General features: G+C 39.7%; 1 protein-coding gene across 1 annotated transcript in view; it reads right to left on the bottom strand.

Moving 5' to 3' along the window:
• znf804a (zinc finger protein 804A) overlaps positions 1-27,508 on the bottom strand; it is a 352,992-nt gene that overhangs the window by 83,748 nt on the left and 241,736 nt on the right. Inside the window, exon 2 of the mRNA XM_060828122.1 lies at positions 12,314-12,457. Within this exon, the coding sequence (XP_060684105.1) occupies positions 12,314-12,457 (144 nt within the window). The remainder of the gene's footprint in view (positions 1-12,313; positions 12,458-27,508) is intronic.

The following is a 27,508-nucleotide window of genomic DNA, read 5'->3' as shown; positions in this document are numbered from 1 at the left end:
CAGCCAAATCACTATAGTCACAGCTTTCCATTACATCTACTTGATGAAATAATGTTTTTTATTCTTACATTATTAACTTCAGAAGATTCAGTTTCTTTACTCTCACAATCAAGTTAAATTTAAGTGATTCCTTGACCTTGTGCAGTTTCAAATAATTTTGAGACCTTTCTCCTTTCTCATCAGGGGAGAGAATTCTTGACTTTGAATACTAGAAAACATTTATACACTTCAGTCAACCTTACTGTTATGACACAAAGACAGCCAGCTGATTGAATCAGCCTCGGTATCTCTGTAATTACAACAATAAAAATTAGAGCACTCAAAATTAACCCCAATGGTCCTACCCAGACATTTCTTGATTACTTAATGCTAAACTCTGCCAATAATCAATTCCAAACATCAGATTTGTAGCTTAAACAATAGACTACATAGTTTATTAACAGTACAGTAACTTTAGGAGAGCAAACCTAAGCAACAAAACAATCTTTATATATATATATATATATATATATATCTATATATATCTATCTCACACACACACGTTCACTCATGGGGCTGGCCAGCATTTGTTGCCCTCCCTAGCTTCCCTTGAACTGAATGGTTTGCCAGGTCACTTCAGAACAAAGTTGAGAGTCAACCATATTGCTATGGGTCTGAAGTCACATGTAGACCAGGCCAGGTGAGGACAGCAGATTTCCTTCCCTGAAGGACATTGGTGATGTCAGCAATGGTTTTATGGCCATGAGTCGATGCTTAATTTCAGCTTTTTAAAAAAAAATTGAATTCAAATTCTACCATCTGCCATTGTGGGATTCAAACTCGAGTCTCCATAACATGAGCTGAGTTTCTAGATTAATAGTCTGGCAATGATACCACTAGGCCATCATCTTCCATATGATTTAATGGTTTAAATCCAATAACTTTGGTTTTCATTATTATTCTCACAGAAGGCAACCAGACAAACGCCTTTAAGGGATAAAGTTAAGAAGAAGAAAATAACGAAAATGGCTAGATTGTTTAAGCAACTTTCATGACACGTTCTTCCACAGCTATATATGAATGTTTCTTGTTGATCAATTCCACCTCCTCCAATGCACTTTGAGGGATTCAAAAATAATTTCCTGGGTTTTCCTCATTTGAGGGGAAGGAGGTATGTGTGGTGGGAAATATATTTCACATAAAAGGCATGGAGATCGTGGCAGTAGACCAGAGAAGGCACTGCTCCATCCTGTTAGGAAGCCTTCTGACTAGGACTCAAAATGCCAGCACACCATCCATTTAAAAGGTTGCTCCCCTTTGTGATGATAGCCTGGCAGTTATAACCTATTTTTTGGTTACTGTCCAATTTACATTATTGGCTTTTCTAGTGTATCTTTTGCGGTTTTTTTTAACCTTAAAACTAAATAGATCCCTTGTGGCAACTTTAATCTCTCTTAGAACTGACTTGTTTTGCTTCTGAATCTCTGCTTCACTTCCTACCTGAATTGTTTTCTTTTGAGTGAGGTCTTCATTAGGCTGTAATAAAATAATCTGACAAAGGTACATTAGTAATGCTTCCACCAATCTGTCTCTTATGAATTCAAACTTTAAATCACCATAGTACACTCTAAAGATCATGAATTAAATTATCTAGAGTCTAGCTGGACACTGTAACCTTCGCAAAATCTTGTCTTTTAGAATTTTATTAGTTCTAAGGTTAAAATAATTGTCAAAGCTGGACTTTTTTTAAAAAATGACTGCTTTTTCAGCCTGAATTATTGTGCTGTTTAAGGTTTCTCCTTGGGTACATAGGAATTTTGGCTTTGACTTATGCAAGGTTGGCTCACTGGCTCAACCTGGACTCAGGACCATTTGCACAGACCACTGTCTCACGATGTAGCCAGTATCACTCTAACAGAGTTCCAGACTTCTTCTGTTCCTGTGCATCTCCTCGAGTAAAAAATGAGGTCTGCAGATGCTGGAGATCACAGCTGCAAATGTGTTGCTGGTCAAAGCACAGCAGGTTAGGCAGCATCTCAGGAATAGAGAATTCGACGTTTCGAGCATAAGCCCTTCATCAGGAATAAGAGAGAGAGCCAAGCAGCTCGCCTGTCAGGTCTCAAACGATTTCAGTGTCATTCACTGAAGCTTTCTTCCACATTGAATGTTACCATGTGATTCGTAGGGTTTACTGTCAGCAGCAACCAACTACCTGTTTTCATTGAAATCTTCTGGGTCCTTTTATCTTGAGTTTCGAATGCCTAATTTCTAATTTCTCTTAGTTCGCACCACGTAGAAATATTGATAGTCACTACTTCTTACTGTGTGGTGGCAGGGACTCATCATTGCCTCCATTTTGTGTCTGGGTTACATCAAGCCCAAAGTGGTTTATAATGGATTGGGATATCCACCTGTCTGGTCTAACAAGAAGTATTACATTGTCTAAACAATCTTTGTTGTATTACTGCAGCTAAGAACAGATTACATGAGCATGACCGACAATACTACAGAGACTGTTAGGAGCACACTAATGCTGCAGTTGTCTTCTACAGCTCCTTCTTGTGATATCATCATTAGTCTGCTACAGAATGACTTTCAGAAAACACTTAGAAAGAAGATAACTGACCTTCTATATCTGAATGTTACAACAGCACAAGACTTTTGTGCTGCTAGATTCTGCAAAATTAATCACCTCAGAAATATACCATATCTGATGGCCTGTAGTGATGTAAGCATGTGATAGATTTTGGAAGTAATTTCTATTTTGATGTTGTGTTAAGCAGGCGATGTTGGACTGGCTTTACAGATTTTTCATTTCTGGAAATAGATGTTTGACTGTCAGGTAATCAAATATTGCCATTTATTCAATCATCAAATATTAAACTGTGACACATTCCTTGTGAAATAGAGGCATTAATCAGAAAAAGTGTTCAATGGATATAGGGAATCATCACTTGGGTGCAAATGGATTCAAACGTCAATCTTTCAAGAAGTAAAATTATCTATGTTATCTTCATCTAGATTAGTCAATTAGCAAGGAAGAGCTGTTGTTAACCAATATTTGGGTGTTATTAGACCATGGATATATTATTCTGCCTGTCAGTGGCTGTTATCCAGGAAGAAGTAGGTTGATGATATGAGGCAATGGTCCAGTGTCTGCATCTTTGAAAGGAAAGGATATAATACTGAATGGGTAATGAGCTTTATTGGAGAGGAATGCCTTCTCCCTATATGTTTGCTGAGACTACTGAGAAAGCAGCCGACAGTATTGTCTGAAAACCTGGGCATCTGGTAAATCATGTACATTTCTCACATACACTTGTTGGAGAATATTCAATATATTGTACAAAAATGGAAGTGTATGAGAAGTGACAGAAGTTTGTGCTGAAATGGGACCTCATGAAGGGGATGTGGAAATTCCTATTTCTGGATTATGTCCACCTGGACAATCTCCGGATGGTAAAAAAAAGGACAACAGTGATATATTCAGAGAGCATCCTCTTCCTCCTTCATCCAGAAAACCTCCAACAATTCAGGAACAAAGCGAGCATTGTTACGTGTACATTTCCACTGGGACTTCCTGATCTGGTCTTTGTTGTCCTATCCTCTCTACAACTTGGTCTTTCACATGTACCTGATACCCTTTAAAGCTGATCCTTTACAGCAGGATTTTCCAACCTTTAGCCAAGTATGCCACAGGCTATGTTCATTGGTCAAGTTTTCCCAGTGCTTGTGACTGAACCAAATTCAGAGAAGCAGCTCCCAAGGGAAATCTGGGCCAAGTCATAACTCAAAGCCTGCAACTTGGAACAAGTTAATCCCAGTTCTGCTATACAGAATAAAAAAACTAGGGCTGTGTAATGCTTTAGTTAATTCACAGAAACAGTTACACTCTGAGTTATAGATGACATCAATCCCTGAAGCTTATGGATGTTGTGTTAATAGGAGCAGATCTCAATAGACTACCTCTCCCTATTCTCCTCATTAAATACAATACTGCAGCACAGGCTATTCATTTAACCATTATTTTCATTTTTTTATAGTAACTGTAGGTCACAAGTGCATCAACCCTAAATGAATAGGGAAAAGCTAGCATTTACTCTTTGTTCTTGAGCTGTTAAGTATAGGAGCAACAGTACTATGGCTCAGAATTATTGCAAAATTATATTCTATCCCATTAAATGCATTAGCCATACCTTACACTTTTCAAACAGAATAATGCATGAAAAAACTTGCAGTATTTAAAAGCTATTATTGTTTCAAATATATCACAATATTCACTTTTAAAATGTTTATAATAATTTTCAATATTACTTTTCTAGGTCTTACCTTTAGGACTTGTAGGTGGATTAGAAACAGTGAGCATGATTTATAAAATTAAACAGGCCCTTCCCTACTCATTACAAAGGGTACCCCGAAATTAAACAAAGAATGGAACTGAGTGCTATTTAAAATTTTTGGGCTGAACATTTTTTCTATATTTGTGTAATTTCCGCAGTTGGTCATGGGGTTTTGTTTTAATATGGCAATCCTTACAACCAGTTATCTAAAAATGCTTGTTATTTAGTCAGATTCTTATCACTTTGCCTAGGCATTTCTTCAGGTGATATCTTAACATGCAGTTAGTGAAATTACACTAATACGAGGAACAGAGAAAAGCAAATGAATGTATGGATCAGTCACCTACAAATATTGACAGCTGCAACTACTGGGTGCAAACCTTGTAGGGTGTGAGCCAAAAAGAAACTCATCTAGAAAATGTGCAACTAACCAGTGAGATGTGCTATCATAAACAAGAAAACATTTTAATTTGTTACAGCAATAGTAAGTTATTTAGTTGGAAGCATTTGTGCCATAGTTGTAGCATTTTCCAGCAAATTAATGACTAACTGAAATTCTGATGTTTGCAGAATTTAAAAAGAATGCCTATTATAATACTTAAAATGTATAGGGACCAATTTGTGTACTCAGATATAAAGCATGAACTATACGCAAAGTGTAGGGTGAATAATTATACCATTCTGCAAATGTACACAGAAATTGTTAAATTCTGCAGTCCGGTCGACAGAAGCGGAGCTTACAGATTATGTGGTACAAACTGGCACAACTGTGTTGTCAGATCGAATATAGTCAAATCTCAAAATCTACCAGAATACTAGGAAGTAAGACATTATCATACTAGTTTATCTCGTTGGCAAATGAGTGCAATGACTGCAATAAGCTCAGCCAGCTGGACCTCATAGAATAATCTGGTCCAATCAGGAAGTCCTAGTTGGCAGATATAAACTAAAAATTTGGGATTTGAGGTTTATCCTCATCTCCCTGTAAAATGGTCGAACGGTAGGGTTTGGGGCCTAGCTTTGCTGCTCCTCTCCCTTGTAAAATTGCTGTCTCTTGTACAGCTGTAAATGTTTATTGTAAACTGTTTTGTATTTGTTTAATAAAATAAAGAAAATTATTAAGAGGGAAAAAAAAATAAACTAAAAAAAAAGGGCTGTGACTGCCTGCTCCTCTTCCACGGTTTCGCTAGGGCCCGGGTGTCTCTGGAGAAGGAGCGCGCAATGTCCACCAACACCCTGGAGTTGTTCAGGGAGAGGTGGGCCCCGCAGGGAGTGGAGTGCATCATTTCCCCCTCCAACTCTACTTTGATTTAGTCCCTGCCCTCCCCTTCACTGTTTTGATCACACAGCTTTGCCCTTTGATGTGAAGGGCATTGCCTGTCACAGGCCACCCGGGTGTTTTCCTATCTTCCTGGTGGTGGAAATTGAATAAAGATTTGTGCACTTTGTGTCTCTCACTGCATCTCACACCTGCACACACACACCATGGGTGCTGGGGAAAAAATAAGCACTACCGCAGTTAGGCAGTAGTGTGGGGGTTAAAAGAAAAAAAAAGTAAAAAAAAATAAACAGGACTGTGACTGCCTGCCCCTCTTCCGCAGTTATGTTAGAGCCCGGGTGTCTCTGGAGAAGGAGCATGTGGTGTCCACCAACACCCTGGAGTTGTTCAGGGTGAGGTGGGAACCACAGGGAATGGAGTGCATTATTTCCCCCTCTAACTCTACTTTGATTTAATCCATATGCTCCCCTTCAGTGTTTGATCACGCAGCATTGCCTTTTGTGAAGGGCACTGCTTGTCACTGGCCACTTGGGTGTTTCTTTTCTTCCTGGTGGTGGAAATTTGAATAAAGATTTGTGCCCCTTGTGACTTTCACTGTGTCTCACACCTGCACACACACAACATGGGTGCTGGGGTTAAAAAAAAGCACCAGTGCAGTTAGGCGGTAGTGTAGGGGTTAAAAACAAAAATATATTTTAAAAATAAACAGAGATGTCAGAGATTCTGTTCACTCTGAGAGCTGCCTCTGAGGAAGCTGGACAATGTGTGAAGGACTCTCCTCTTTATTAAAAATAAATTTAAAAAAAACAGTGCTGTGACTGCCTGCCCCTCTTCCGCGGTTACGTTAGAGCCCGAGAAGGAGTACACGGTGTCCACCAACAACTTGGAGTTGTTCAGGGAGAGGTGGGCACCACAGGGAGTAGAGTGCATTATTTCCCCCTCCAACTCTATTTTGATTTAATCCCTGTCCTCCCCTTCACTGTTTGATCACACAGCATTGCCCTTTGATGTGAAAGGCACTGCTTGTCACTGACCACTTGGGTGTTTTCTTCCTGGTGGTGGAAATTGAATAAAGATTCGTGCACCTTGTGTCTTTCACTGTATCTTACACCAGCGCACACACACACAAACATGGGTGTGGGGGAAAAATAAGCACTACCGCAGTTAGGCGGTAGTGTGGGAGTAAAAGAAAAAAAAAATTAAAAACCAAAAACAGGGCTGTGCCCCTCTTCCATGGTTATGTTAGAACCCGGGTGTCACTGGAGAGGGAGCACACAGTGTCCACCAACACCCTTGAACTGTTCAGAGAGAGGTGTGCGCCACAGGGAGTGGAGTGCATTATTTTCCCCTCCAATTCTATTTTGATTTAATCCCTGTCCTCCCCTTCACTGTTTATTCACACAGCATTGCCCTTTGATGTGAAGGGCACTGCTTGTCACTGGCCACTTGGGTGTTTCTTTTCTTCCTGAGAAGAAGAAAAAAATAAATAGGGCTGACAGGGGTTATGTTCACTCTTGAAGCCAGCTCTGAGCTAGCTGGGTCAGTGTCAAGCACTATGCATGTGTAAATAAAGGGTGACTTGGTGACAGAGTACTAGTCTTTGTCGAGCTATTTCAATGAGCAAGTTATGGCATTTGAGATGGAGCCATGAGTTCCTGCTTACAGGACTTGTTGATCCCAGAACTTGATGTTAGATGATTTATTGGCACTTCTCGCTGATGAATATTCTTCTGTCGGTTTAGGCTAAAGTGGTAAAGATAGTACCAAACTTAAAGAAAACATATTGGTGCAAAGACAAATGGCAAGTCATTGGTCAGAATATAAAAGAAGTCAACAATAACCAAAAAGTTGACAGGTAAATCATTAGAGTGCAAGGGAAAGCTAGTCAGAAACACAAAGCTGATAGTAAGAGTTTCTATAAATGTTTTAAAAAGAAAATAATTTACAATGTAAGTGTTTTTGTACAGAAGATTTGTCTGGAGAATTGATAATGGGAAATACAGAGATGGTAGATGAATTGAACAGATGTTTTTGCATTGGTCTTTACCATAGGAGATATAAGTAGTATCCCAAAAGAAGTATTAAATCAGGAAATGAAATGAAATGGAGAGAGGAGCTCAATAAAATCACAATCATTTTTGGAGACTGACAACTGCCTAATGGACTTCATCCTAAGGATGGTCTTTAAAAGGTGGCCAATGGGATGATTGATGCACTGGTTTTAATTTTCAAAAACTCTCTTGACTAGGTAATAGCCTCACTAGATTTGCAAATAGCAAATGTAATTCCTATACTCAAAAAGGGAGTGATATAGAAAACAGGAAACTACAGGCCACCCTTCATCATAGAGATAATGTTCAGAAGTTATAGCAGAATGCTTACAATAATTCAAGGTAATCAGGCAGAGTCAATAGAGTTTTGTGAAGAGAAAATCATGTTTGACAAATCAGTTGGAGATCTTTAAAGAGATAATCTGTGTACTGAATAAAGAACAGATTGATTTGCTGTACTTAGATTTTCAGAAGGCATTTGATAAAGTGCCAGATCAAAGGTTATTGTGGAAAATAAAAGTTCATGGTGTATGGTGTAGCATAATGGCATGGACAGCTATAAGGTGAAAATGTGTTGCTGGAAAAGTGCAGCAGGTCAGGCAGCATCCAAAGAGCAGGAGAATCGACGTTTCGGGCATAAACCCGAAAGTGTGTCCAGCAGGCTAAGATAAAAGGTAGGGAGGAGGGACTTGGGGGGAGGGGCGTTGGAGACGCAATAGGTGGAAGGAGGTCAAGGTGAGGGTGATAGGCCGGAGTGGGGTGGGGCGCGGAGAGGTCAGGAAGAAGATTGCAGGTTAGGAAGGCGTTGCTGAGTTCGAGGGATTTGACTGAGATAAGGTGGGAAGAGGGGAAATGAAGAAACTGGAGAAATCTGAGTTCATCCCTTGTGGTTGGAGGGTTCCTAAGCGGAAGATGAGGCGCTCTTCCTCCAACCGTCGTGTTGCTATGGTCTGGCGATGGAGGAGTCCAAGGACCTGCATATCCTTGTTGGAGTGGGAGGGGGAGTTGAAGTGTTGAGCCACGGGGTGGTTGGGTTGGTTGGTCCGGGATTCCCAGAGGTGTTCTCTGAAACGTTCCGCAAGTAGGCGGCCTGTCTCCCCAGTATAGAGGAGGCCACATCGGGTGCAGCGGATGCAGTAAATGATGTGTGTGGAGGTGCAGGTGAATTTGTGGCGGATATGGAAGGATCCCTTGGGACCTTGGAGGGATGTGAGGGGGGAGATGTGGGCGCAATTTTTGCATTTCTTGCGGTTGCAGGGGAAGGTGCCGGGAGTGGAGGTTGGGTTGGTGGGGGGTGTGGACCTGACAAGGGAGTCACAGAGGGAGTGGTCTTTTTGGAATGCTGATAGGGGAAGGGAGGGAAATATATCCCTGGTGGTGGGGTCCGTTTGGAGGTGGCGGAAATGAGGGCGGATGATACGCTGTATATGGAGGTTGGTGGGGTGGTAGGTGAGAACCAGTGGGGTTCTGTCCTGGTGGCGGTTGGAGGGGCGGGGCTCAATGGCAGAGGAGCAGGAAGTGGAGGAGATGCGGTGGAGGGCATCATCGATCATGTTGTGGGGGAAATTGCAGTCTTAGAAGAAGGAAGCCATCTGGGTTGTAAGGTATTAGAACTGGTCCTCCTGGGAGCAGATGCGGTGGAGACGAAGGAATTGGGAATATGGGATGGCGTTTTTACAGGGAGCAGGGTGGAAGGAGGTGTAGTCTATGTAGCTGTGGGAGTCAGTCGGTTTATAGTAAATGTCCGTGTTGATTCGGTCGCCCGAGATAGAAATGGAAAGGTCTAGGAAGGGGAGGGAGGAGTCTGAGACGGTCCAGGTGAATTTGAGGTCGGGGTGGAAGGTGTTGGTAAAGTGGATGAACTGTTCAACCTCCTCATGGGAGCACGAGGCAGCACCGATACAGTCATCGATGTAGCGGAGGAAAAGGTGGGAGGTGGTGCCACTATAGCTGCGGAAGATGGACTGTTCCACATATCCTACGAAGCGGCAGGCATAGCTGGGGCCCATGCGGGTACCCATGGCTACTCCTTTGGTTTGGAGGAAGTGGGAAGATTGGAAAGAGAAGTTGTTCAGGGTGAGGACCAGTTCAGTCAGTCGAAGGAGGGTGTCAGTGGAAGGGTACTGGTTGGTACGGCGGGAAAGGAAGAAGTGGAGGGCTTTGAGTCCTTTGTGATGGGGGATGGAGGTGTATAGGGACTGGATGTCCATGGTGAAGATAAGGCGATGAGGACCGGGGAAGCGAAAATCATGGAGGAGGTGGAGGGCGTGGGTGGTGTCCCGAACGTAGGTGGGGAGGACAGGACCGTGTCAAGGTACGCAGAGATGAGTTCGGTGGGGCAGGAGCAGGCTGAGACAATGGGTCGGCTGGGGCAGTCAGGTTTGTGGATTTTGGGCAGGAGGTAGAAACGGGCGGTGCGGGGTTGTAGAACTATAAGGTTGGAGGCGGTGGATGGGAGATCCCCTGAGGTGATGAGGTTATGGATGGTCTGGGAGATGATGGTTTGGTGGTGGGAGGTGGGGTCATGGTCAAGGGGCAGTAGGAGGAGGTGTCCGCAAGCTGGCGTTCAGCCTCAGCGGTGTAAAGGTCGGTGCGCCAAACTACTCCGCGCCTCCCTTGTCTGCCGGTTTGATAGTGAGGTTGGGATTGGAACGGAGGGAGTGGAGGGCTGCACGTTCCGAGGGTGAGAGGTTGGAGTGGGTGAGAGGGGTGGAGAGATTGAGGCGGTTAATGTCACGGCGGCAGTTGTATAGATAGCTATGAGGCAGGCTAACTGAAAACACAGAGTGTAGACGTAAATGGTTTTTTCCAGATTGTCAATGTAAGGAGTGAGGTGTGACAAGAATTGGTATCAAGACTGCAGCTGTTTACATTTATATTCATAAAATTGGTGAAGGGACAAAAGGTATCTTGCCAAAATTGCTAGATTAGTTTGAAAGTAAGTTGTGAAGAAGAGTTAAGAAGGTTGAATGAGTGAGAAAAGATGTGACAAATGGGGTATAATTGGAAAAATGAAAAATTGTCCATTCTGGCACAAGAATATAAGAGAAGCAAATTATCTAAACGATGAGAGGTTGCAGAGCTTTCCAATGTAAAGGAGTCTGGGGGCTCTAGTGTGTGAATCGCAAAATGTTGATATACAGTTTTAGCAAGTAATTGGGATAACTAATAAAATGTATTATTTATTGTGAGGGAATTGTATAGCAACATAGGGAAGTTATTTTTCAGTTACACAAGGCATTAGTGAGACCACATCTGAGATTCTGTACACAGTCTTGGTCACTTTATTTAAGGAAGGATATAAATGCATTGGAAGCAGTTCAGAGGTTGAACAGACTAATACCTGGAACGAGAGGGTTGTTTTGAGCAAAGGTTGGATGAGCTAGCTTTGCATTTGCTGGAGATTAGAAGAGTATGAGATGACTTGATTTAAACATATAAGATCCTGAGAGGGCTTGACAGAGTAGATGTGGTGAGGCTGTTTCCTCTTACAAGACAATTTAGAACTAATGGTCACTCTTTAGAAATCATTTAACATAAAGGCAAGATGATTTTTTTTTCTCTCTGTCAGAAGACTTGCGTCTTTTAAACTCTCTTCCTGAAAAGATAGCAGAAGCAGAGTCTTTGAATACTTTCAACACAGAGGTAGATTGATTTTTGTTAAGCAAAGGATTATTGGGGACAATTGGTAATGCTGATCGGAGGTTACAATCAATGGTGGAGCAAGCTAAAATAGCTGAAAGATTTACTCTTGTTCCTTGTTTAGGTGCGAGTGTCACTAAATTTGTCATTACGTACTAATGCTGAAAATAGTTTCAGATGGGTATCCACCGAGTCCAATGTTCAGTTGGTAAATCTGAATTATAATATCAACTGCAGTTGTGCCTGGATATGTTCAGACTACAATAAAGAATATTTAATGTTGGTGAATACGTATTCAACTGTCTCTTTTCTATTAAAATTAAATGCAGTGAAAGTAAAGTTGTTCAAGGTTCCAGAAGGGTATTGGTCCACCTCAAGTTCCCAGCTGATGATTCATGACATGATATTTCAGACTGATGTTGTGAGACTGTATACTTTAGGTGGTTTCTGATATAAATCCATGGTTAAGTTCTGTTGGCTCTTTTATTTTAATTGTACAAATGAAAACATAAGTATGCCCATAAGTTAGTCACCATGCTGCTGTCCAGACTAAAAGAAATAGCATAGAAACTTTCTGTTAAAGCGTACTGTCAAAAAGCAAGCACAGAAAATACATATTTAACTTAAAGAAACCGAGATTATTAATTCAATGCCACTTCGATGCTAGTCTTCATATTCTGCATGAGCAGGGCTTGTGAATACGTATTCAACTGTCTGATGAAGGGCTTGTGCCCGAAATGTCGAATTTCCTGTTCCTTGGATGCTGCCTGACCTGCTGCGCTTTAACCAGCAACACATTTTCAGCTCTGATCTCCAGCATCTGCAGACCTCACTTTTTACTCGAAGTTCATATTCTGCATCCACGATAACTAACTCATGTAAGAATTACATGTCATTATTCACTGAATCAGGAGTTACAACAAAAATCCCATTTGTAGCACTTTCAGTCATGAATGTGTTAAATATATCTGTTCCAATACTTAGTTATATCAGTTATCACAATACCAGGACTGTTACCATACCTGCTTGTGAGCATGATCATAGGAATTTATATGGTTATCAAACTCTTGATGTTTGTAATATTGTTTGTCACACAATTCACAGTAGAAGTTGGCCTTCAGATCCTCCAAGGCCTTTGTTATTGCTTTTTCTTTTTCAGCGTAGTCCTGTGAAAAAATCAAAGAATTTGTTATTCCAAAGGATATTGCATTTCAAAATATTTCAAAATCTCATACTCCTTTGCTGAACATTTAATAATTCTGTATCCCTTGGCTTTCAACATGCTGTCACCTTGTATGTAAATTCTATTGTCATTAAAATTTTCTCATTAAGTAAATATAAGTAATTTCAAGCTCAAAATTGGTGTGTCAATGTGGCACAGAGCCAGCGAGACATTGTATTCACAATAATCCATAACAAATCAAGGCTAAATTTAGATTAGATTACCTACAGTGTGGAAACAGGCCCTTCGGCTCAACAAGTCCACACCGACCCTCCGAAGAGTAACCCACCCACTCTCTGACAAATGCACCTAACAACTATTGACAATTTAGCATTGCCAATTCACCTGATTTGCACATCCTAGGAATGTGGCAGGAAACCCACACAGACACAGGGAGAATGTGCAAACGCCACAAAGACAGTCGCCCAAGGCTGGAATTGAACCTGGGACTCTGTGAGGCAGCAGTGCTAACCACTGAGCCACCATGCCATCCAAATGCCACAATGCCACCCATAACCATGCAACTTATCTGAAACATATCCACGACATTTTTATTGAGTCTCAGTATTAACTAATATTCAATAGATAGGTCAGGTAATGCTCATGCACTTGTATTTTCACAGGGTCTGACTTGCATATTTTAAGTCTCAACCACTTCTCTGTATTGTGCTCAAGAATCAGGATAAAACCTGACTTAAGAAGAAGTGAATAAAAATCAAGCAGTTCTAGCCATATTTTAACAAATAGTTCATTTGTCCTTTCCATTTTTTCAAAACTTTGACAATATGAGGAAGAAAAATAAATTGATTTTAAGACATATGTTAGAATGGTCATACTGGACCCTGTCAAAATGTTGATCATCCATAAACTTAAAATGGAGTCTTAGGTAAGTTGTTTCATCTTTATGTTCATGCAATTAAGTTTCAGAACCACAGAATTACAATGGTCTGAGATGGGTGTGGACAATCAAGCAATTCTGGTCTTTGAACAATCAGATATAGCTTGTTTCTTACAGTATTTGAAAGCATAGCATACTTTAATTGGGTGTTTCCAAACACTATCTATAATTGTGGTTAGGCAGTTATTCACCCATCTTTGCCATTGAGCTTGCAGTAATTGTCTAGTTTAAAAGTTGAATCTTCTGCATTTGTTACATTAAGACCTAGCACTTTTTCTACATTGATTTCATCAGTATTTCTCTACTTCCTTCACATCTAGTCAGTTAATCTAATTGCCCCATTTCCTTCATTCACTTTATCATTCTACATTAAAAACAAAAAAAGTAAACTCTTCATTTAAAATTTCCACCACTCCTTCATATGCATCTCTAAATCCTCTCTTATTTCTCTTTTGTTGTCTCAATGCTTCTATTCTCACACTTTTTACTTTTTCACTTTCCTTCTATTTTCTATGCAGTTTGGTTTTTTTTTGCATATTACTCCTGGATTTTTCATCTGCATCTTCTAAATCTTCTTTTATTTTGTTATACAATAAATATGTGTTACTTCTGTGTGTCTTGACAATATCCAAATTGACTGCTGTGTGAAAGAGTCGAAAAGTGTGGTGCTGACAAAGCTCACAGCGGATCAGGCAACATCCAAGGAGCAGGAGAGTCAATGGTTCAGTCATAAGCACTTCTTTCTACTGCTGTTTGAAAGATTCAAGTATTCTCTAATTTACCTGTTAAATTTTAGTTTTAATTTATCTGTATTGATTTCACAATTGGTTTATTGAAAATGTCTTTTACATTTGATTATCATGGACTGATTTATACTGAAACTAATAATGTTATGGTCACTGCTTCCTAGTTATTGCTTTTTCATTTCATTATCTGTTTGTTAAATATTAATTCCCAAAACTAAAAGCAGTATTAGATTTGTTGTATAACCTTTTTACTTTTAACCAAATCTATAAATAATTAAAGTCACTCATTATTACTGACCTGTTGTTTGTACCTTTTGTTCAATTTATGTAAAACATTTTCTCCTTTCCCTATTTGTCAGTCTATGATAAACTCCCAAAAAATTATTGTCCTTTTTTATTCTTTAAGAACAATCAAATCAATGTTCACCATCTATTTGACTTTTACATTCAAATACTCTAATGGAACTTTGGATAATGTAGTAAGACATTTTTTTTCTACCTTATTTCGCCTAAATGTTTTGTGTTTAAGAATATTTAGTCCTAATCCAGCTTAAACTCAAACTCTGCCTCTGTTAACTACATCATACTTTTGTACATCTTTCATTGTGATTCATTAATTTTATTCAGAATAATTTGGTGTAATTTGCCTCCATTTGGCAGTCTTACACACCTTACCCCTTTGTCATTCTGATTTAATCTTTCTCACTCCATTGTTCACTTTTTAAATTGCTCAAATATTTTGTCAATTTTGCTCCTCTTTCTGCCTTCCCATTTATTTATTCTTTGTTTTTTTTCAAATTGGTTTTAATTCTAATTGTGTACTCACTGCAGATAATAATGAAGCACTTTTGGTTTGTATAGGTTTATCGAGCTCTAGATTTGATTGCAATATTCCAAGAATATTGGGCTGCACAATGGCTCAATGTATAGCACTGTTGCCTCATAGCACCAGGAACCTAGGATCAATTCCAGCCTTGGGTGACTGGCTGTGTGGTGGTTGCACATTCTCCCCACATCTGCATGGGATTCTTCCCACTTTCCAAAGGTATGCAGGTTAGGTGGGTTGTTCATGGTGTCCTGGGGTGTGTAAATTAGGTGGATTTGCCTTGGGATATGCAGAATTACAGGGATGGGGTGAGTCTGAGTGAGAGGCAAGTTGGCATGGACTTGTTGGGCTGAATGGCCTGTTTCCACACTGTTGGCATTCTATTTTAATATTCAATACTGAGATCTTCTTTTCCTATATCATTCAATCCAATCAGATATTTACCCTACTGGATAGTCCTATTCAGGTGACCATGTAATATTCAGATTAATTACTGGGAGTCCTACTCCAAAATTGAAAGTTATTCTCGGTAACAGTGGCCATGAAACTAACACTGGTTGACATTAAAAAAAACCTCCTCTGGTTCACTAATATCTTTAAGAAAAGAAATCTGCCATCCCTATCTGGTTTGGCATAAATGTAACTTTAGCAATGTGTTTGACTCTGAAGCCTCCTCTGGAAATGTCTGAGCAAACCATTCAGTTTAAAAGCAACTAAGGATGCATAACAAATTGCGACTTTGCCAATGACACTGATATTCCATGATTTCAGCTGTGGGAGGAAACCCACGCAGGTACAGGGAGAATGTGCGAACTCCACATAGACAGTCAACCAAGGCTGGATTGAACCCGGGACCCTTGTACTGTGAGGCAGCAGTGCTAACCATTGAGCCATCATGCTGATTAGCTTTTAGAACTATCATGTTTATCAGATTTTTAAGTGTCATTTTGTATTATTCCCAAATTATGATATAGAACACAGTTAGAAAATGGAAACTACATGTTCTTACCCACACTAGATAAAGTGCTTTAAACTATTTTCATTGGATAATAGCTGATTTTTTTTATGCTGGAAGCAATGTAGTAACAACTGATCATTAATGCAATGTCCTTTTACCTGTCTAACAAAAATCACTGAACAATGCTTTTATCTGATTTTAATTAGAATTGATCTCGATTCATCCAACAGCTCAGGGAATTATTTCCACAGAAATTCGAAGCCAATGAGCTCTTCAGTTTTTCTTGCTGAATTACTGTTTCGCTTTCTGGGGCATTGCAGCTCATTCAATACTTACTGTTTTTTCATTCTGATTCATTGCATATCATGCAAACGCAAGTATTACTTTTCTATTAACATAATCCAGATTAAACATTATCTCTGCACTATAGCTAAAATGTTCTACTTTGTGTTTATTAAATGTTTTGTGAAATGTTTTTGAACAATTGCATTTCCCAGAAGTTTGAAAGGCAAAACAGAAATAAGAACCATGTATGGAATGCAGTATTAACCTTGAAAAACCCTTCTTGTTAGCACCACAGCTGCCCTGTGTCACTTATGATCATAGAACAGTTGAAACAATCCCATAATGCTTTGTGGAACTAGGACAGTTACATGACAGATGAATAAAGGCTTGTGTATTAACTTGTAATAATACTGATGGAAAGCTGGTCATGAGATCATTGCCATTTAATATAAAAGTACCTTATTTTGATAATCTTCACATTTTTTATTTTGCTTTTTAATCATTATCTTTCCTTAGGCATCAGAAAAAGCACAAACTGCGAAGAAAAATCCTTTAGAGTATGGGAGCAACTTGCAGTATTGAATTTATTACAAAAATGGTGTTATACATCAGCTTTGTCAAAAAAGTAGCAAAATCACCATAAATATAATCTGATTTTAATGTGTTATCCCGGCATTTTAAAGAGATTTTGTATAGTTTGACAAATTTATGATGACCTGAGAAGTTTTATTTTCATTAAGGTATCAATAGCTGTGTGATTGAATGGCACTTTATGAGTTTCAAAACAGAACAACTTTTTCTAAGCACAGAGGAACCTTGATTATCTGAATATCAATTATCCAAATTTCGAATTATCCAAAGGAAATCTCAAGGTCCTGATAGAAACATTATGTCACAGAGCTGTTTCAACCTGATTGCATCTTTTGTTTTCAGGTACAATGATTAAAAACAAACTTGGCTCACTGAAATGCTGCCAAGAGCAATCCTGGACAGTCCAGGCACTGTCTCCAAATGAGGGGGGAGGTGTTGGACGGGGTTGGGGAGCGGACAGGGGTGACGGTAGATGGGGTGGGCGCAGAAGGGACTGGGGGATGGGCGGAATTGGGGGTTTAAAGGAGCAGATTGGGTTGTGGGCAGGCAGGAGGCGGTGTTGGATGGGGTTGGGGAGGGGGCAGATGGGGCAGGGTGGGAGCAAACTGAGTTGGGCGGGCAGGGTGGGGGCAGATGGGGTTGGGAGCGGGTGGGGAATGGGGATGGGAGCTCGAACATGGTGTGCTGCTGCCTAGTCTCCTGAAAAGGGAGCAGACTTCACAGAAAACCCTGAGCCCCAGAGGAAATCAGTTAACTGAATAATCAATTATCGGAACAAAATAATGCCTGCCCATCTCATTCGGATAATCAAGTTTCCTTTGTAGAATGTGAATGGATATTCTCAATTGTTTCATTCAAATTTTAAAGACATTCAATTTTTTTTTGTGTTAATATCTCAAATTCTGTGCACAGTGGATAGAGTTATAGAGATATACAGCACGGAAACAAGACCCCTCGGTCTAATTCGTCCATGCTGACCAGATATCCTAAATTGTTCTGGTCCCATTTGTCAGCATCTGGCCCATATCCCTCTAAAACCTTCCTAACTATATTCCCACTTAGATGCCTTTTAAATGTTGTAATTGTACCAGATTCCACACTTCCTCTGGCAGCTCATTCCATACACGAACCACTCTGTGTGAAAATGTTGTCCCTTAAGTCTTTTTTAAATCTTTCCCATCTCACCTTAAACTGTGCCCTTTAGTATTGGACTCCCCAATGCTGGGGAAAAGACCTTGACTATTCATCCTATCCATGCCCTTCATGATTTTATGAACATTTATAAGATCATCCCTCAGCCTCCGACACTCTGGGGAAAACAGCCCCAGCTTATTCAACCACTCCCCATAGCTCAAACTCTCTAACTCAGGCAACATCCTTGTAAATCATTTCTGAACCATTTCAAGTTTCACAACATTTTTCCTATAGCAGTGAGACCAGAACTGAGCACAATAGTGGCCTAGCCAACGTCCTGAACAGCCACAACATGACCTTCCAACTCCTCTGATGAAGGGTCATCTAGACTTCAAAATGTTAGCTTGCTCTCTGTCAATGGATGCTGCCTGACTAGCGGCGATCTCTAGCATTTGGTGTTTTCAGCACAGATTCCGGCATCTGTAGTAATTTACTCCAACACTCATGTACTGACCATTCTTGTACCTATTGCGTACCAAATGATTGGGTACGCAGGGTGCATAATTTTGTTATCAGGAAATGTCCCTTATTGTAACAAGTCTTTTTATTCTTGGCTTATCTTTTATTTTTTGTCATTAGTGAAACATAATGACCATGCTACCAAGGGGGAGTGCATTTTAATAAATTAATCCTACAGTTGCAACAGTAGACTAAAATAAGCCAAATGGCAGAGAGGCAGATTTGGCACTCACTTGAAACTTAGATGTGATAATTCAGGAGAAAATTCTTGTGTTTGTGATCAAGTAGTAAAGCATGTGCAGAAGAACTGACAACACAACAACATAAACATTTACATACATACAGCTACCAAATCTTACTTTAAAAGTTTGTTCAAACCATTGGAACTAGACTGTGAATGTGTCTCTTTAACTTTGAGCAATTGGTATTTCTAACGTTACAATGGTATACATTTAGCAGACAAAAGGTGTATGGTTCCCTAGTGATTTTTTTAGTGGAAAGTGGTTTGCTGGAAGAGAGAAAAATTTTTTTTATACCTCCTTCTGTTGTTGGAATCTCTAATGGCCTATTGTCAAGCTTAAGATATAACCTGAAATATTCCACATATCCTGCTATTCCTGCACATGACCATGACAGTCAGGTCTTGATGATTATCAGCTACACATAGTAAGGTATTGAGGGTAGGTAAATCTGGGGATTGGAAACCTTCTGGAACAGATGATGAATGCATGAAAGTTATTTCTGTGGCAGCCATATTCCCACAAGTATGGATTATGGAGCTGTAAGTGAGAAACTTTCAGGAAACAGTATGTAAGAAATGGGATTAACTGCCAAAAGTCCAGTTGCTCAGTCTCTCATTAGGACTAACATACAGGCTCAAAGTTTAACTCATTCACTGCCGCAAGCTGTCTCTGATGTAGCACCATTCCTCTGTCCTCATTCTTGTTATAGCCACATTACGAGTCAATAAAAAACTCTTAATCAACACTAAAAGTTTATTGATTTACATTTTGCAAACTTCATTTTGACTTCAGTAAAATGAGATGCATAAGTGCACTTTATCAAACCAGAAAAAACAACATTATCAAACACTTTTTTTGGGATACAGTAACCTCTCATTTTGTAGTGTTTTCATTTTTGAACCCTTCTAAAATAATTTATTTCAGTGATACATAATGTTAAAGAATTGATCGTGAAGGAGCTATGGCTTAAATTTTGATTTTACTCAATTCCGGAATCAGACAGCTAAGGGCTAAGTTGGCTAACAAGTCATGTTGACCTTGACAGATGAGGCCCTACAATTTTAACTCCTAGGCCTTTTCTGTATGACCAGGTCAACTGCCTAAAATTGATAGGAAGAGGCAGCTGGCTTTTGTACAGCAGCAGATGTTGGCAAGCAAAAGATCAGTGGTAAGGACTCACATAATAGTCCCCAGCACTTCATTAAATCGAGGGAAAGAATTTTCAGACGACTTCATGATTGGAAAAGGCGGGGAATTTTTAGAGGAATTCCTAAAATGTTCTTGTGGGGCTCATTACTCCTCACGATCCACCAGGCAAATTAAGGTACAACTTGCTGTTTGTGACCCTATATTTTCATGCTTAGTTACCATCCTGAGCAGTGAGGTTGAGTAGAATTGTAAATACTTGGCCAGGCTACAAAGTGGTGAGCAACCAAAGCAACAAGGCACATTTATGTAGCACCTTCAATATAATAAAAGGTACTTCTCAGGATATTATAAAAGACTATTTGACACCACATCATATAGGAGCTATTAGAACCGATGATTAAATGCTTGGTCAAAATGGTAAATTTAAGGAGATTTGGAATGGATTGTTTCCCAGACAGAGGGGAGGAAAGATTTAGGGAGAGAATTCCAGAGCTTAGGCAACAGGCAGCTAAAAGCATTGGTTCCAATGGAGGAGTGATTAAAAATTGAGTGATCAAAATCAGAGCAACACAAATATCTCAGGTCTGTGGGAGTAAAGGAAATTATACAGAAACATAGGATTACAAAGGATATATAGTATAGTATGCGCCATTCAAACCAACCAATCAACTGTCAGTGTTTATGCTCCATTTTAACTTCCTGTCAACTTTACATATCTAAATGCATCACCCTCACCCTCATTTCCCTTTTCACTTATATGGTTGACTATCTTCACATTCATTATGTTCATTTCATGCACTTTCTATAGTGACAAGTTTCACATTTTAACCATAATTAGGGTAAAGAAGTTTCTCCTGAAATGCTTTTCGGATTTCTTGGTGACTATCTTATATTGATGGTTTCCAGTTAAGTTCTTCTCCATTTGAGGAAACATTCTCTTTTTATCCACTTCGTATCAGTACCTTTCACAAAGTTAGCAACCTCTATTGGGTCATCTCTCAGCACTCTTCTTTTCAAAAGAAGAAACCCAGCCCATCAATCCGTGCCTAATCAGCATATCCATGCATTTCTCACACTATCATTGCCAATCTTCTCTACACCCTCTCCAATGCCCCCATCCTTTTTGTCATATTGTAACTGGAATTGCATTCAGTACTCTAGGCGCAGCCTAACTGAGCTTTGCAGCAAAAAGCATAACATCCCTATGCAAGTGTAGGACCATAGTGGGAGTTAAAAACAAGTTTAAGAAATTTTAAAATCAAGGTGTTGTCTAACCAGCAGAGTACAAGCGGGTCATTTTCCTGATGCCAGGCGAAAAATTAAAGGTTTTCTTGAATTCAGTTCCAACAACTTGCCAAGATGTGAGTTGAACTCATGGCCTTCAGCTGGATAATATCATAACCCCTAGGTGCACTGAATCTGTTTTGCTAGTAGACCATTCACTTTCACAATGTTGTTCATTCCCTCAGCAGCTTGGCAGCTCTCAGAAGCAACAACTTAGAAACACATTTTTTTATTAAATGGGCAAAGTCTTTTCCCTGGAGTCGGGGAGTCCAGAGCTAGAGGGAATAGGTTAAGGGTGAGAGGGGAAAGATATAAAAGAGACCTAAGGGGCAACTTTTTCACACAGAGGGTGATACATGTATGGAATGAGCTGCCAGAGGAAGTGATGGAGGCTGGTACAATTGCAACATTTCAGACGCATTTGGATGGTTATATGAATAGGAAGGTTTGGAGGGATATGGGCCAGGTGCTGGCAGGTGGGACTAGATTGGGTTGGGATATGGATGGGTTGGACTGAAGGGTCTGTTTCCATGCTGTACATCTCTATGGTCACCAAACTTCAAAAGGAAGCCACATGAACTCTCATTGCATTAAAATATTACGGGGAGAAAGTGAGGACAGCAGATGCTGGAGATCAGAGCCAAAACATGTGGTCAAAACAGCCAGTCAGGCAGCATCCGAGGAGTTGGAGAGTCAATGTTTCAAGCATAAGCTCTTCATCAGGAATGGTCTTGATTCTCCTACTCCATTAAAAAAATTGTGCCCTGGGTTCAATTTCATCCTCAGGCATCTGTCCGTGTGAAGTTTGCACATTCTCCTTGTGTCTGTATGGGTTTCCTCCCACAGTCCAAAAATGTGCAGGTTAGGTGGATTAGCCATGCTGAATTGCCCATGGTGTTCAGGGACCAGGTGCATTAGTCATGGGAAGTGTAGGCTTACAGGGGTAGGTTTGAGTGGGATGTTGTTCAGAGGGTCAATGGAGAATCAATGGTCTGAATGGCCGGCTTCCACGCTATAGGGATTCTATGAAAAAAACATTAGTGTTACATCATTTCATTATGACATCTGGAACCAGCAACACCTTATTTATTTGTTTTTTCATATAGCTTCTTCCTCCTAACCAGGGCTCATCCTAACCAGGCACCTCTGAGCAGGTATTACTCATAATGCCTTTCAGAACCGGTTCGACTCTAAAACAAAATTGTGGATGGTCTCAAATGTCCAGCTCTGCAATGTTGCCAGGAATGTCTGGACAACAGCATTCAGACTCCCAACCCACCCCTTTACTCACAGCAGTGAGAACTACCAGTACTTGAAATAGGGGTAGAAATCCCATAAATTTGGTCCCACCTACAATTTTGAAAAACTGCTTGACAATTTAGTCCAGCATGGGAAAATCTCACACTTTGTGTTGATATTTTATGTAATACTACAGTTCTTTTGCCTGAACCCCTTAAAATCCAGCAATCACAATTTACCTGCATTTAAGCCAATTCATGCTGTTGCCACTGAGACTTGATGGTGAAAGTGGCATTGTAGCAGCATGATCCGTTGCTCAATGATCTGTATGAGAACCAGGAACTAAAAGTCAAATCAGTCTGGATGAATAATTTCACCTTAACTATCAGAAGAACTCCAGCTGCAACAATTATCATCAATGCACAATTCTGATTCAACATAACTTGACAACAAATTATGCCTTTATGAACATTTGATTAATGTTTGGTGGAAGGTGTCATCCTATAGTCATGAATGTGAAGTAATTTTATAAGCACTTTTATTTCAGACTATATTAGAGGTATTGAGACCAGCTTCACATATTTACACTACCACCTTTATCAACTGTCCATTACATGGATTTTATATGAATTCTTTGAGCACTAAGTTGATAATAAGAGTTTTAATTTAAAAATGTGAAAGCAATATTATTTGCATAGTAGATCAATTGATATTTGTCAGCAGTCTTAGAAAAATAGCAATTAAGTTTGGCTCTTCTTATGATCTTTTTGTAGGAATTAAATCAATTTCTCAGCAGTCGGGGACAGGAAAATCCACCTTCCCCCTCGCAAAGCTAATAAATCCAATTGGAGAGGTTAATTGTTCAAATATTTTATTAAAATAACAAACATAGCATGAATTCCAATCAAAAGATCAGTTCAAACTTCTCTGAGGACAATCTTAGAAAACACTCATGATAATGATCCATTAATTTCCTAACAAAAGTATTTAATATCAGGTAAATAGATAAATACAAGCTGTCCCTACATGTTGCAGTAAAGTTTGTGAACTTTGTCAGTCAATTGAAGAATCCATCCAGTCAGACTGTATCATTGAAATGAAGGATAAATATTATTTAACTTCATTGTACTAGCTCATTTTATTGACAGATCTATATTAATTATTTGATGGAGATAGATCTTCCAAAAGTTAAAAATATAGCTGGAAGTGTTTAAACTCCTCACCAAGATTGTGGTGACATGTCCAGAAATTGCCCCATTACCACCGAGATCAATGCACTGGTCATTATATTTGCTAATGAGATTCACTACCATGTTTGTTGTAGTGTATTCTCATTAGAAATGCAGAAGGTTAGCAATGACAAGACTGACATGCTCAACAGTAACATTCATATTGCTTCCACCAGCCTTGCTGGCATATCTGGGCCATTCATATATGTCACTTGAATTTAAGAATAACTACTCACTCTCATTAGCATGATGGTGGTCCCTCTATAAACTGAGTGCACAAAAAAAATGCTGAATGATTTAGTCTGAAGTAGTACACTTTGAATTGACACTTTCAGTTATAGATGGTAAAACATTGGGTATAATTTGCATCAATATTTATAAATGTATTGAAAATGTCAAGTAACCATGTTACTTAGCACAAAAGAGTTTTCAGAAATACAAGATTGAATTTGCACATTAAGATTTTTGAATGAAAACAGAAATCAATTTACTGGTGCCAAAAGTATTTTATGACTACTTCATCAGAGCTCTATAATCTTTAACTAATCTTATATCAAGCATTCAAGCAAAATCAAGATCCTGAACCAAAGACCTCTGGGGCTAAACTGTTTTTCTTAAATTAACAAATGCCTATTGATTGATGTAACTGCAAATGTTAGATGTATAATTCAGCATATAGTCACATCTGAAGGCTAAATACTCCATCTACAACTGCCAGTGACAATCAGAATTAATGTTTTTCTTTGCTGTTTTACACTTATCCTGCTTAGAATGACAAAAAAAACTTTAAATTAGATGAACAGTAAAATTATAAAGTTTGGATTATATTTGTGTGCTACAAATTCATGGGCTGCATTGAATAAATCATTCCCACTTCAGTGACCACCTTATCACCATTTTGTTCATTTATTCACAGGATGTGGGTGTTGCTAGCTGGGCCAGCATTTATTGCCCATCTGAAATTGTCCTAGAAAATGTGGTAGTGAGCTGATGTCTGGTGCCGCTGCAGTTCTTGGAGGTGAAGGGCTACTCACACTGTTGTTAAGTAGGAATTTCAAGATTACTTTCCAAGCTACAATGAACTGTATATTTGTAAATCTGAGTAATATATGGCTTGGAGAGAAATTCGTAGGTGGTGATGTTTTCATGTATTTGTTGCTCTTGTTGTTCTCAGTAGTAGCAATCATGGATTTGGAAGGTGCTGTCAAAGGAGCCTTGATGAATTCCTGCAGTTCATCTGGAGATGGTAACCATTACTGCCACTGCTTATTTGGCGAAGGGAGTCAATATTGATGGTGTTGGATGAGGTGCTGAACAAAGAGCTGCATTGCCCAGACAGTGATAGTTCCACCTTTTTGACCATTGATTGAATGTGGCAGAAATTAATTAGAGCTGAAAATGTGTTGCTGGAAAAGCGCAGCAGGTCAGGCAGCATCCAAGGAGCAGGAGAATCGATGTTTCGAAGATTCCTGAAGAAGGGCTCATGCCCGAAACGTTGATTCTCCTGCTCAAATGGATGCTGCCTGACCTGCTGCGCTTTTCCAGCAACATATTTTCAGCTCTGATCTCCAGCATTTGCAGTCCTCACTTTCTCCTAGAAATCAATTAGAGACAATTTTAATCCTTTACAGCTTGGGCACTGATGCTGTCACTGATGCACTCAGAAGTGAGTGCATCACACAATTTTGTTCCCTTTGAAAGACAGAATTTCAGAGAAGCCTACTTGAGATCAGTTCTGAATATATAGAACATAGAACATGGAACAATACAGTGCAGTACAGGCCCTTTAGCCCTCAATGCTACACCGACCTGTGAAACCAATTTGAAACCCATCTAACCGACACTATTCCATTTTCATTCATGTGTTTAATCCAATGATCATTTAAATGCCCTTGAAGTTGGTGACTCCAATACTGTTGCAGGCAGGGTATTCCATGCCCCTACTACTCTCTGAGTAAAGAAACTACCTCTGACACCTGTTCTATATCTATCATCCCTGAAGTCCCTCAGCCTTTCCTCATAAGATCTTCCCTCCATACCAGGTAACATACTGGTAAATCTCCACTGCATCCTTTCCAATGCTTACACATCTTCCTATAATGTGACAACCACAACTGTACACAATACACCAAGTGTGGCCGCACCAGAGTTTTGCACAGCTGCAACATGATATCATGGCTCCAAAACTCAATCCCTCTACCAATAAAAGCTAACACATCGTATCTCTTCTTAACAACCGTATAAACTTGGGTGGCAACTTTCATGGATCGATGTACATGTATACGAATATCTCTCTGCTCATTCACGCTACCAAGAATCTGACCATTAGCCCAGTACTCTGTATTCCTGTTACTCCTTCCAAAGTGAATCACCTCACACTTTTCTGCATTAAATGCCATTTGCCACCCAGTACTGCAGCTTATCTATGTCCCTCTGTAACCTGCAACATCGTTCAGCACTGTCCACATCTCCACCAACCTTAGTGTCATCCGCAAATTCACTAACCCATCCGTCTATTCCCTCATCCAGGTCATTTATAAAAATGACAAACAGCAGTGGCCTCAAAACAAACTCTTGTGGTACACCACTAGTAACTGAACTCCAGGATGAACATTTCTCATCAACCACCATTTTCTCTCTTCTTTCAGCAAGCCAATTTCTGACCCAAACTGCTAAATCACCCTCAATCCCATGCCTCCTTATTTTGTGCAATAGCCTACTCTGGGGAACCTTATCAAATGCTTTACTGAAATTCATACAGAGCACATCAACTGCTTTACCCTCATCAACATGTTTGGTCACCATCTCAAGGACTCAATAAGGTTTGTGAGGCATGACCTACCCTTCACAAAACTGTGTTGATCATCTCGAATCAAATTATTTCTTTCTAGTTGATTATAAATCCTATCTCTTATAATCCTTTCCAACACTTCACCCACAACTGAAATAAGGCTCAGAGGTCTATAATTTCCAAGGTTGTCTCTACTCCCCTTCTTGAACAAGGGAACAACGTTTGCTATCTTCCAGTCTTCTGACACTCTTCCAGTAGACAATGACGGCATAAAGATCCAAGCCAAAGATTGTGCAGTCTCCTCCCTGACTTCCCAGAGGATCCTCGGATAAATCCCATCTGGCCAAGGGGACTTATCTTTTATTACACTTTCCAGAAATACTAACAACTCCTCCTTGTGAACATCAATCCCATCTAGTCCAGTAACCTGTATCTCAGTATTCTCCTCAACAACATTGTACTTTTACAGTTTGAATACTGTCAAAAAATATTCATTTAGTGTCTCTCTTATCTCCTTGGTCTCCACTCACAACTTTCCACTACAATCCTTGACTGGCCCTAATCTTACTGTAGTCATTCTTTTATTCCTGACATACTTATAGAAAGCTTTAGGATTTTTCTTGATCTTATCTGCCAACAACTTCTCCTGGCTCTTCTTAGCTCTCGCTTTAGGTCCTTCCTGGCTAACTTGCAACTATCAAGCACTCTAACTGAGCCTTGATATCTCATCCTAACATAAGCCTTCTTCTTCCTCTTGACAAGAGATTTAACGTCGTTATTAAACCACAATTTCATTGTTTGACTTCCTCCCTACTTGACAGGTACATACTTATCAAGGACACATAGTAACTGTTCCTTGAATAAGCTCCATATTTCAATTGTGCCCATCCCCTGTAGTTTCCTTCCCCTTCCTAGGCATCCTAAATCTTGCCTAATCGCATTACAATTACCTTCCCCCAGCTATTACTCTTGCCCTGCCATATATACCTATCTCTTTCCATCGTTAAACCGAATTGTGATCACTATCACCAAAGTGCTTACCTACCTCCAAATCTCACACCTAGCCAGATTCATTACCCGGTACCAAATCCAGGCCTCACCTCT

This window comes from Hemiscyllium ocellatum, chromosome 7 (genome assembly GCF_020745735.1).
Source record: "Hemiscyllium ocellatum isolate sHemOce1 chromosome 7, sHemOce1.pat.X.cur, whole genome shotgun sequence".
In the NCBI taxonomy this organism is placed as follows: Eukaryota; Metazoa; Chordata; class Chondrichthyes; order Orectolobiformes; family Hemiscylliidae; genus Hemiscyllium; species Hemiscyllium ocellatum.
This window is presented reverse-complemented; position numbering and strand designations above follow the sequence as displayed.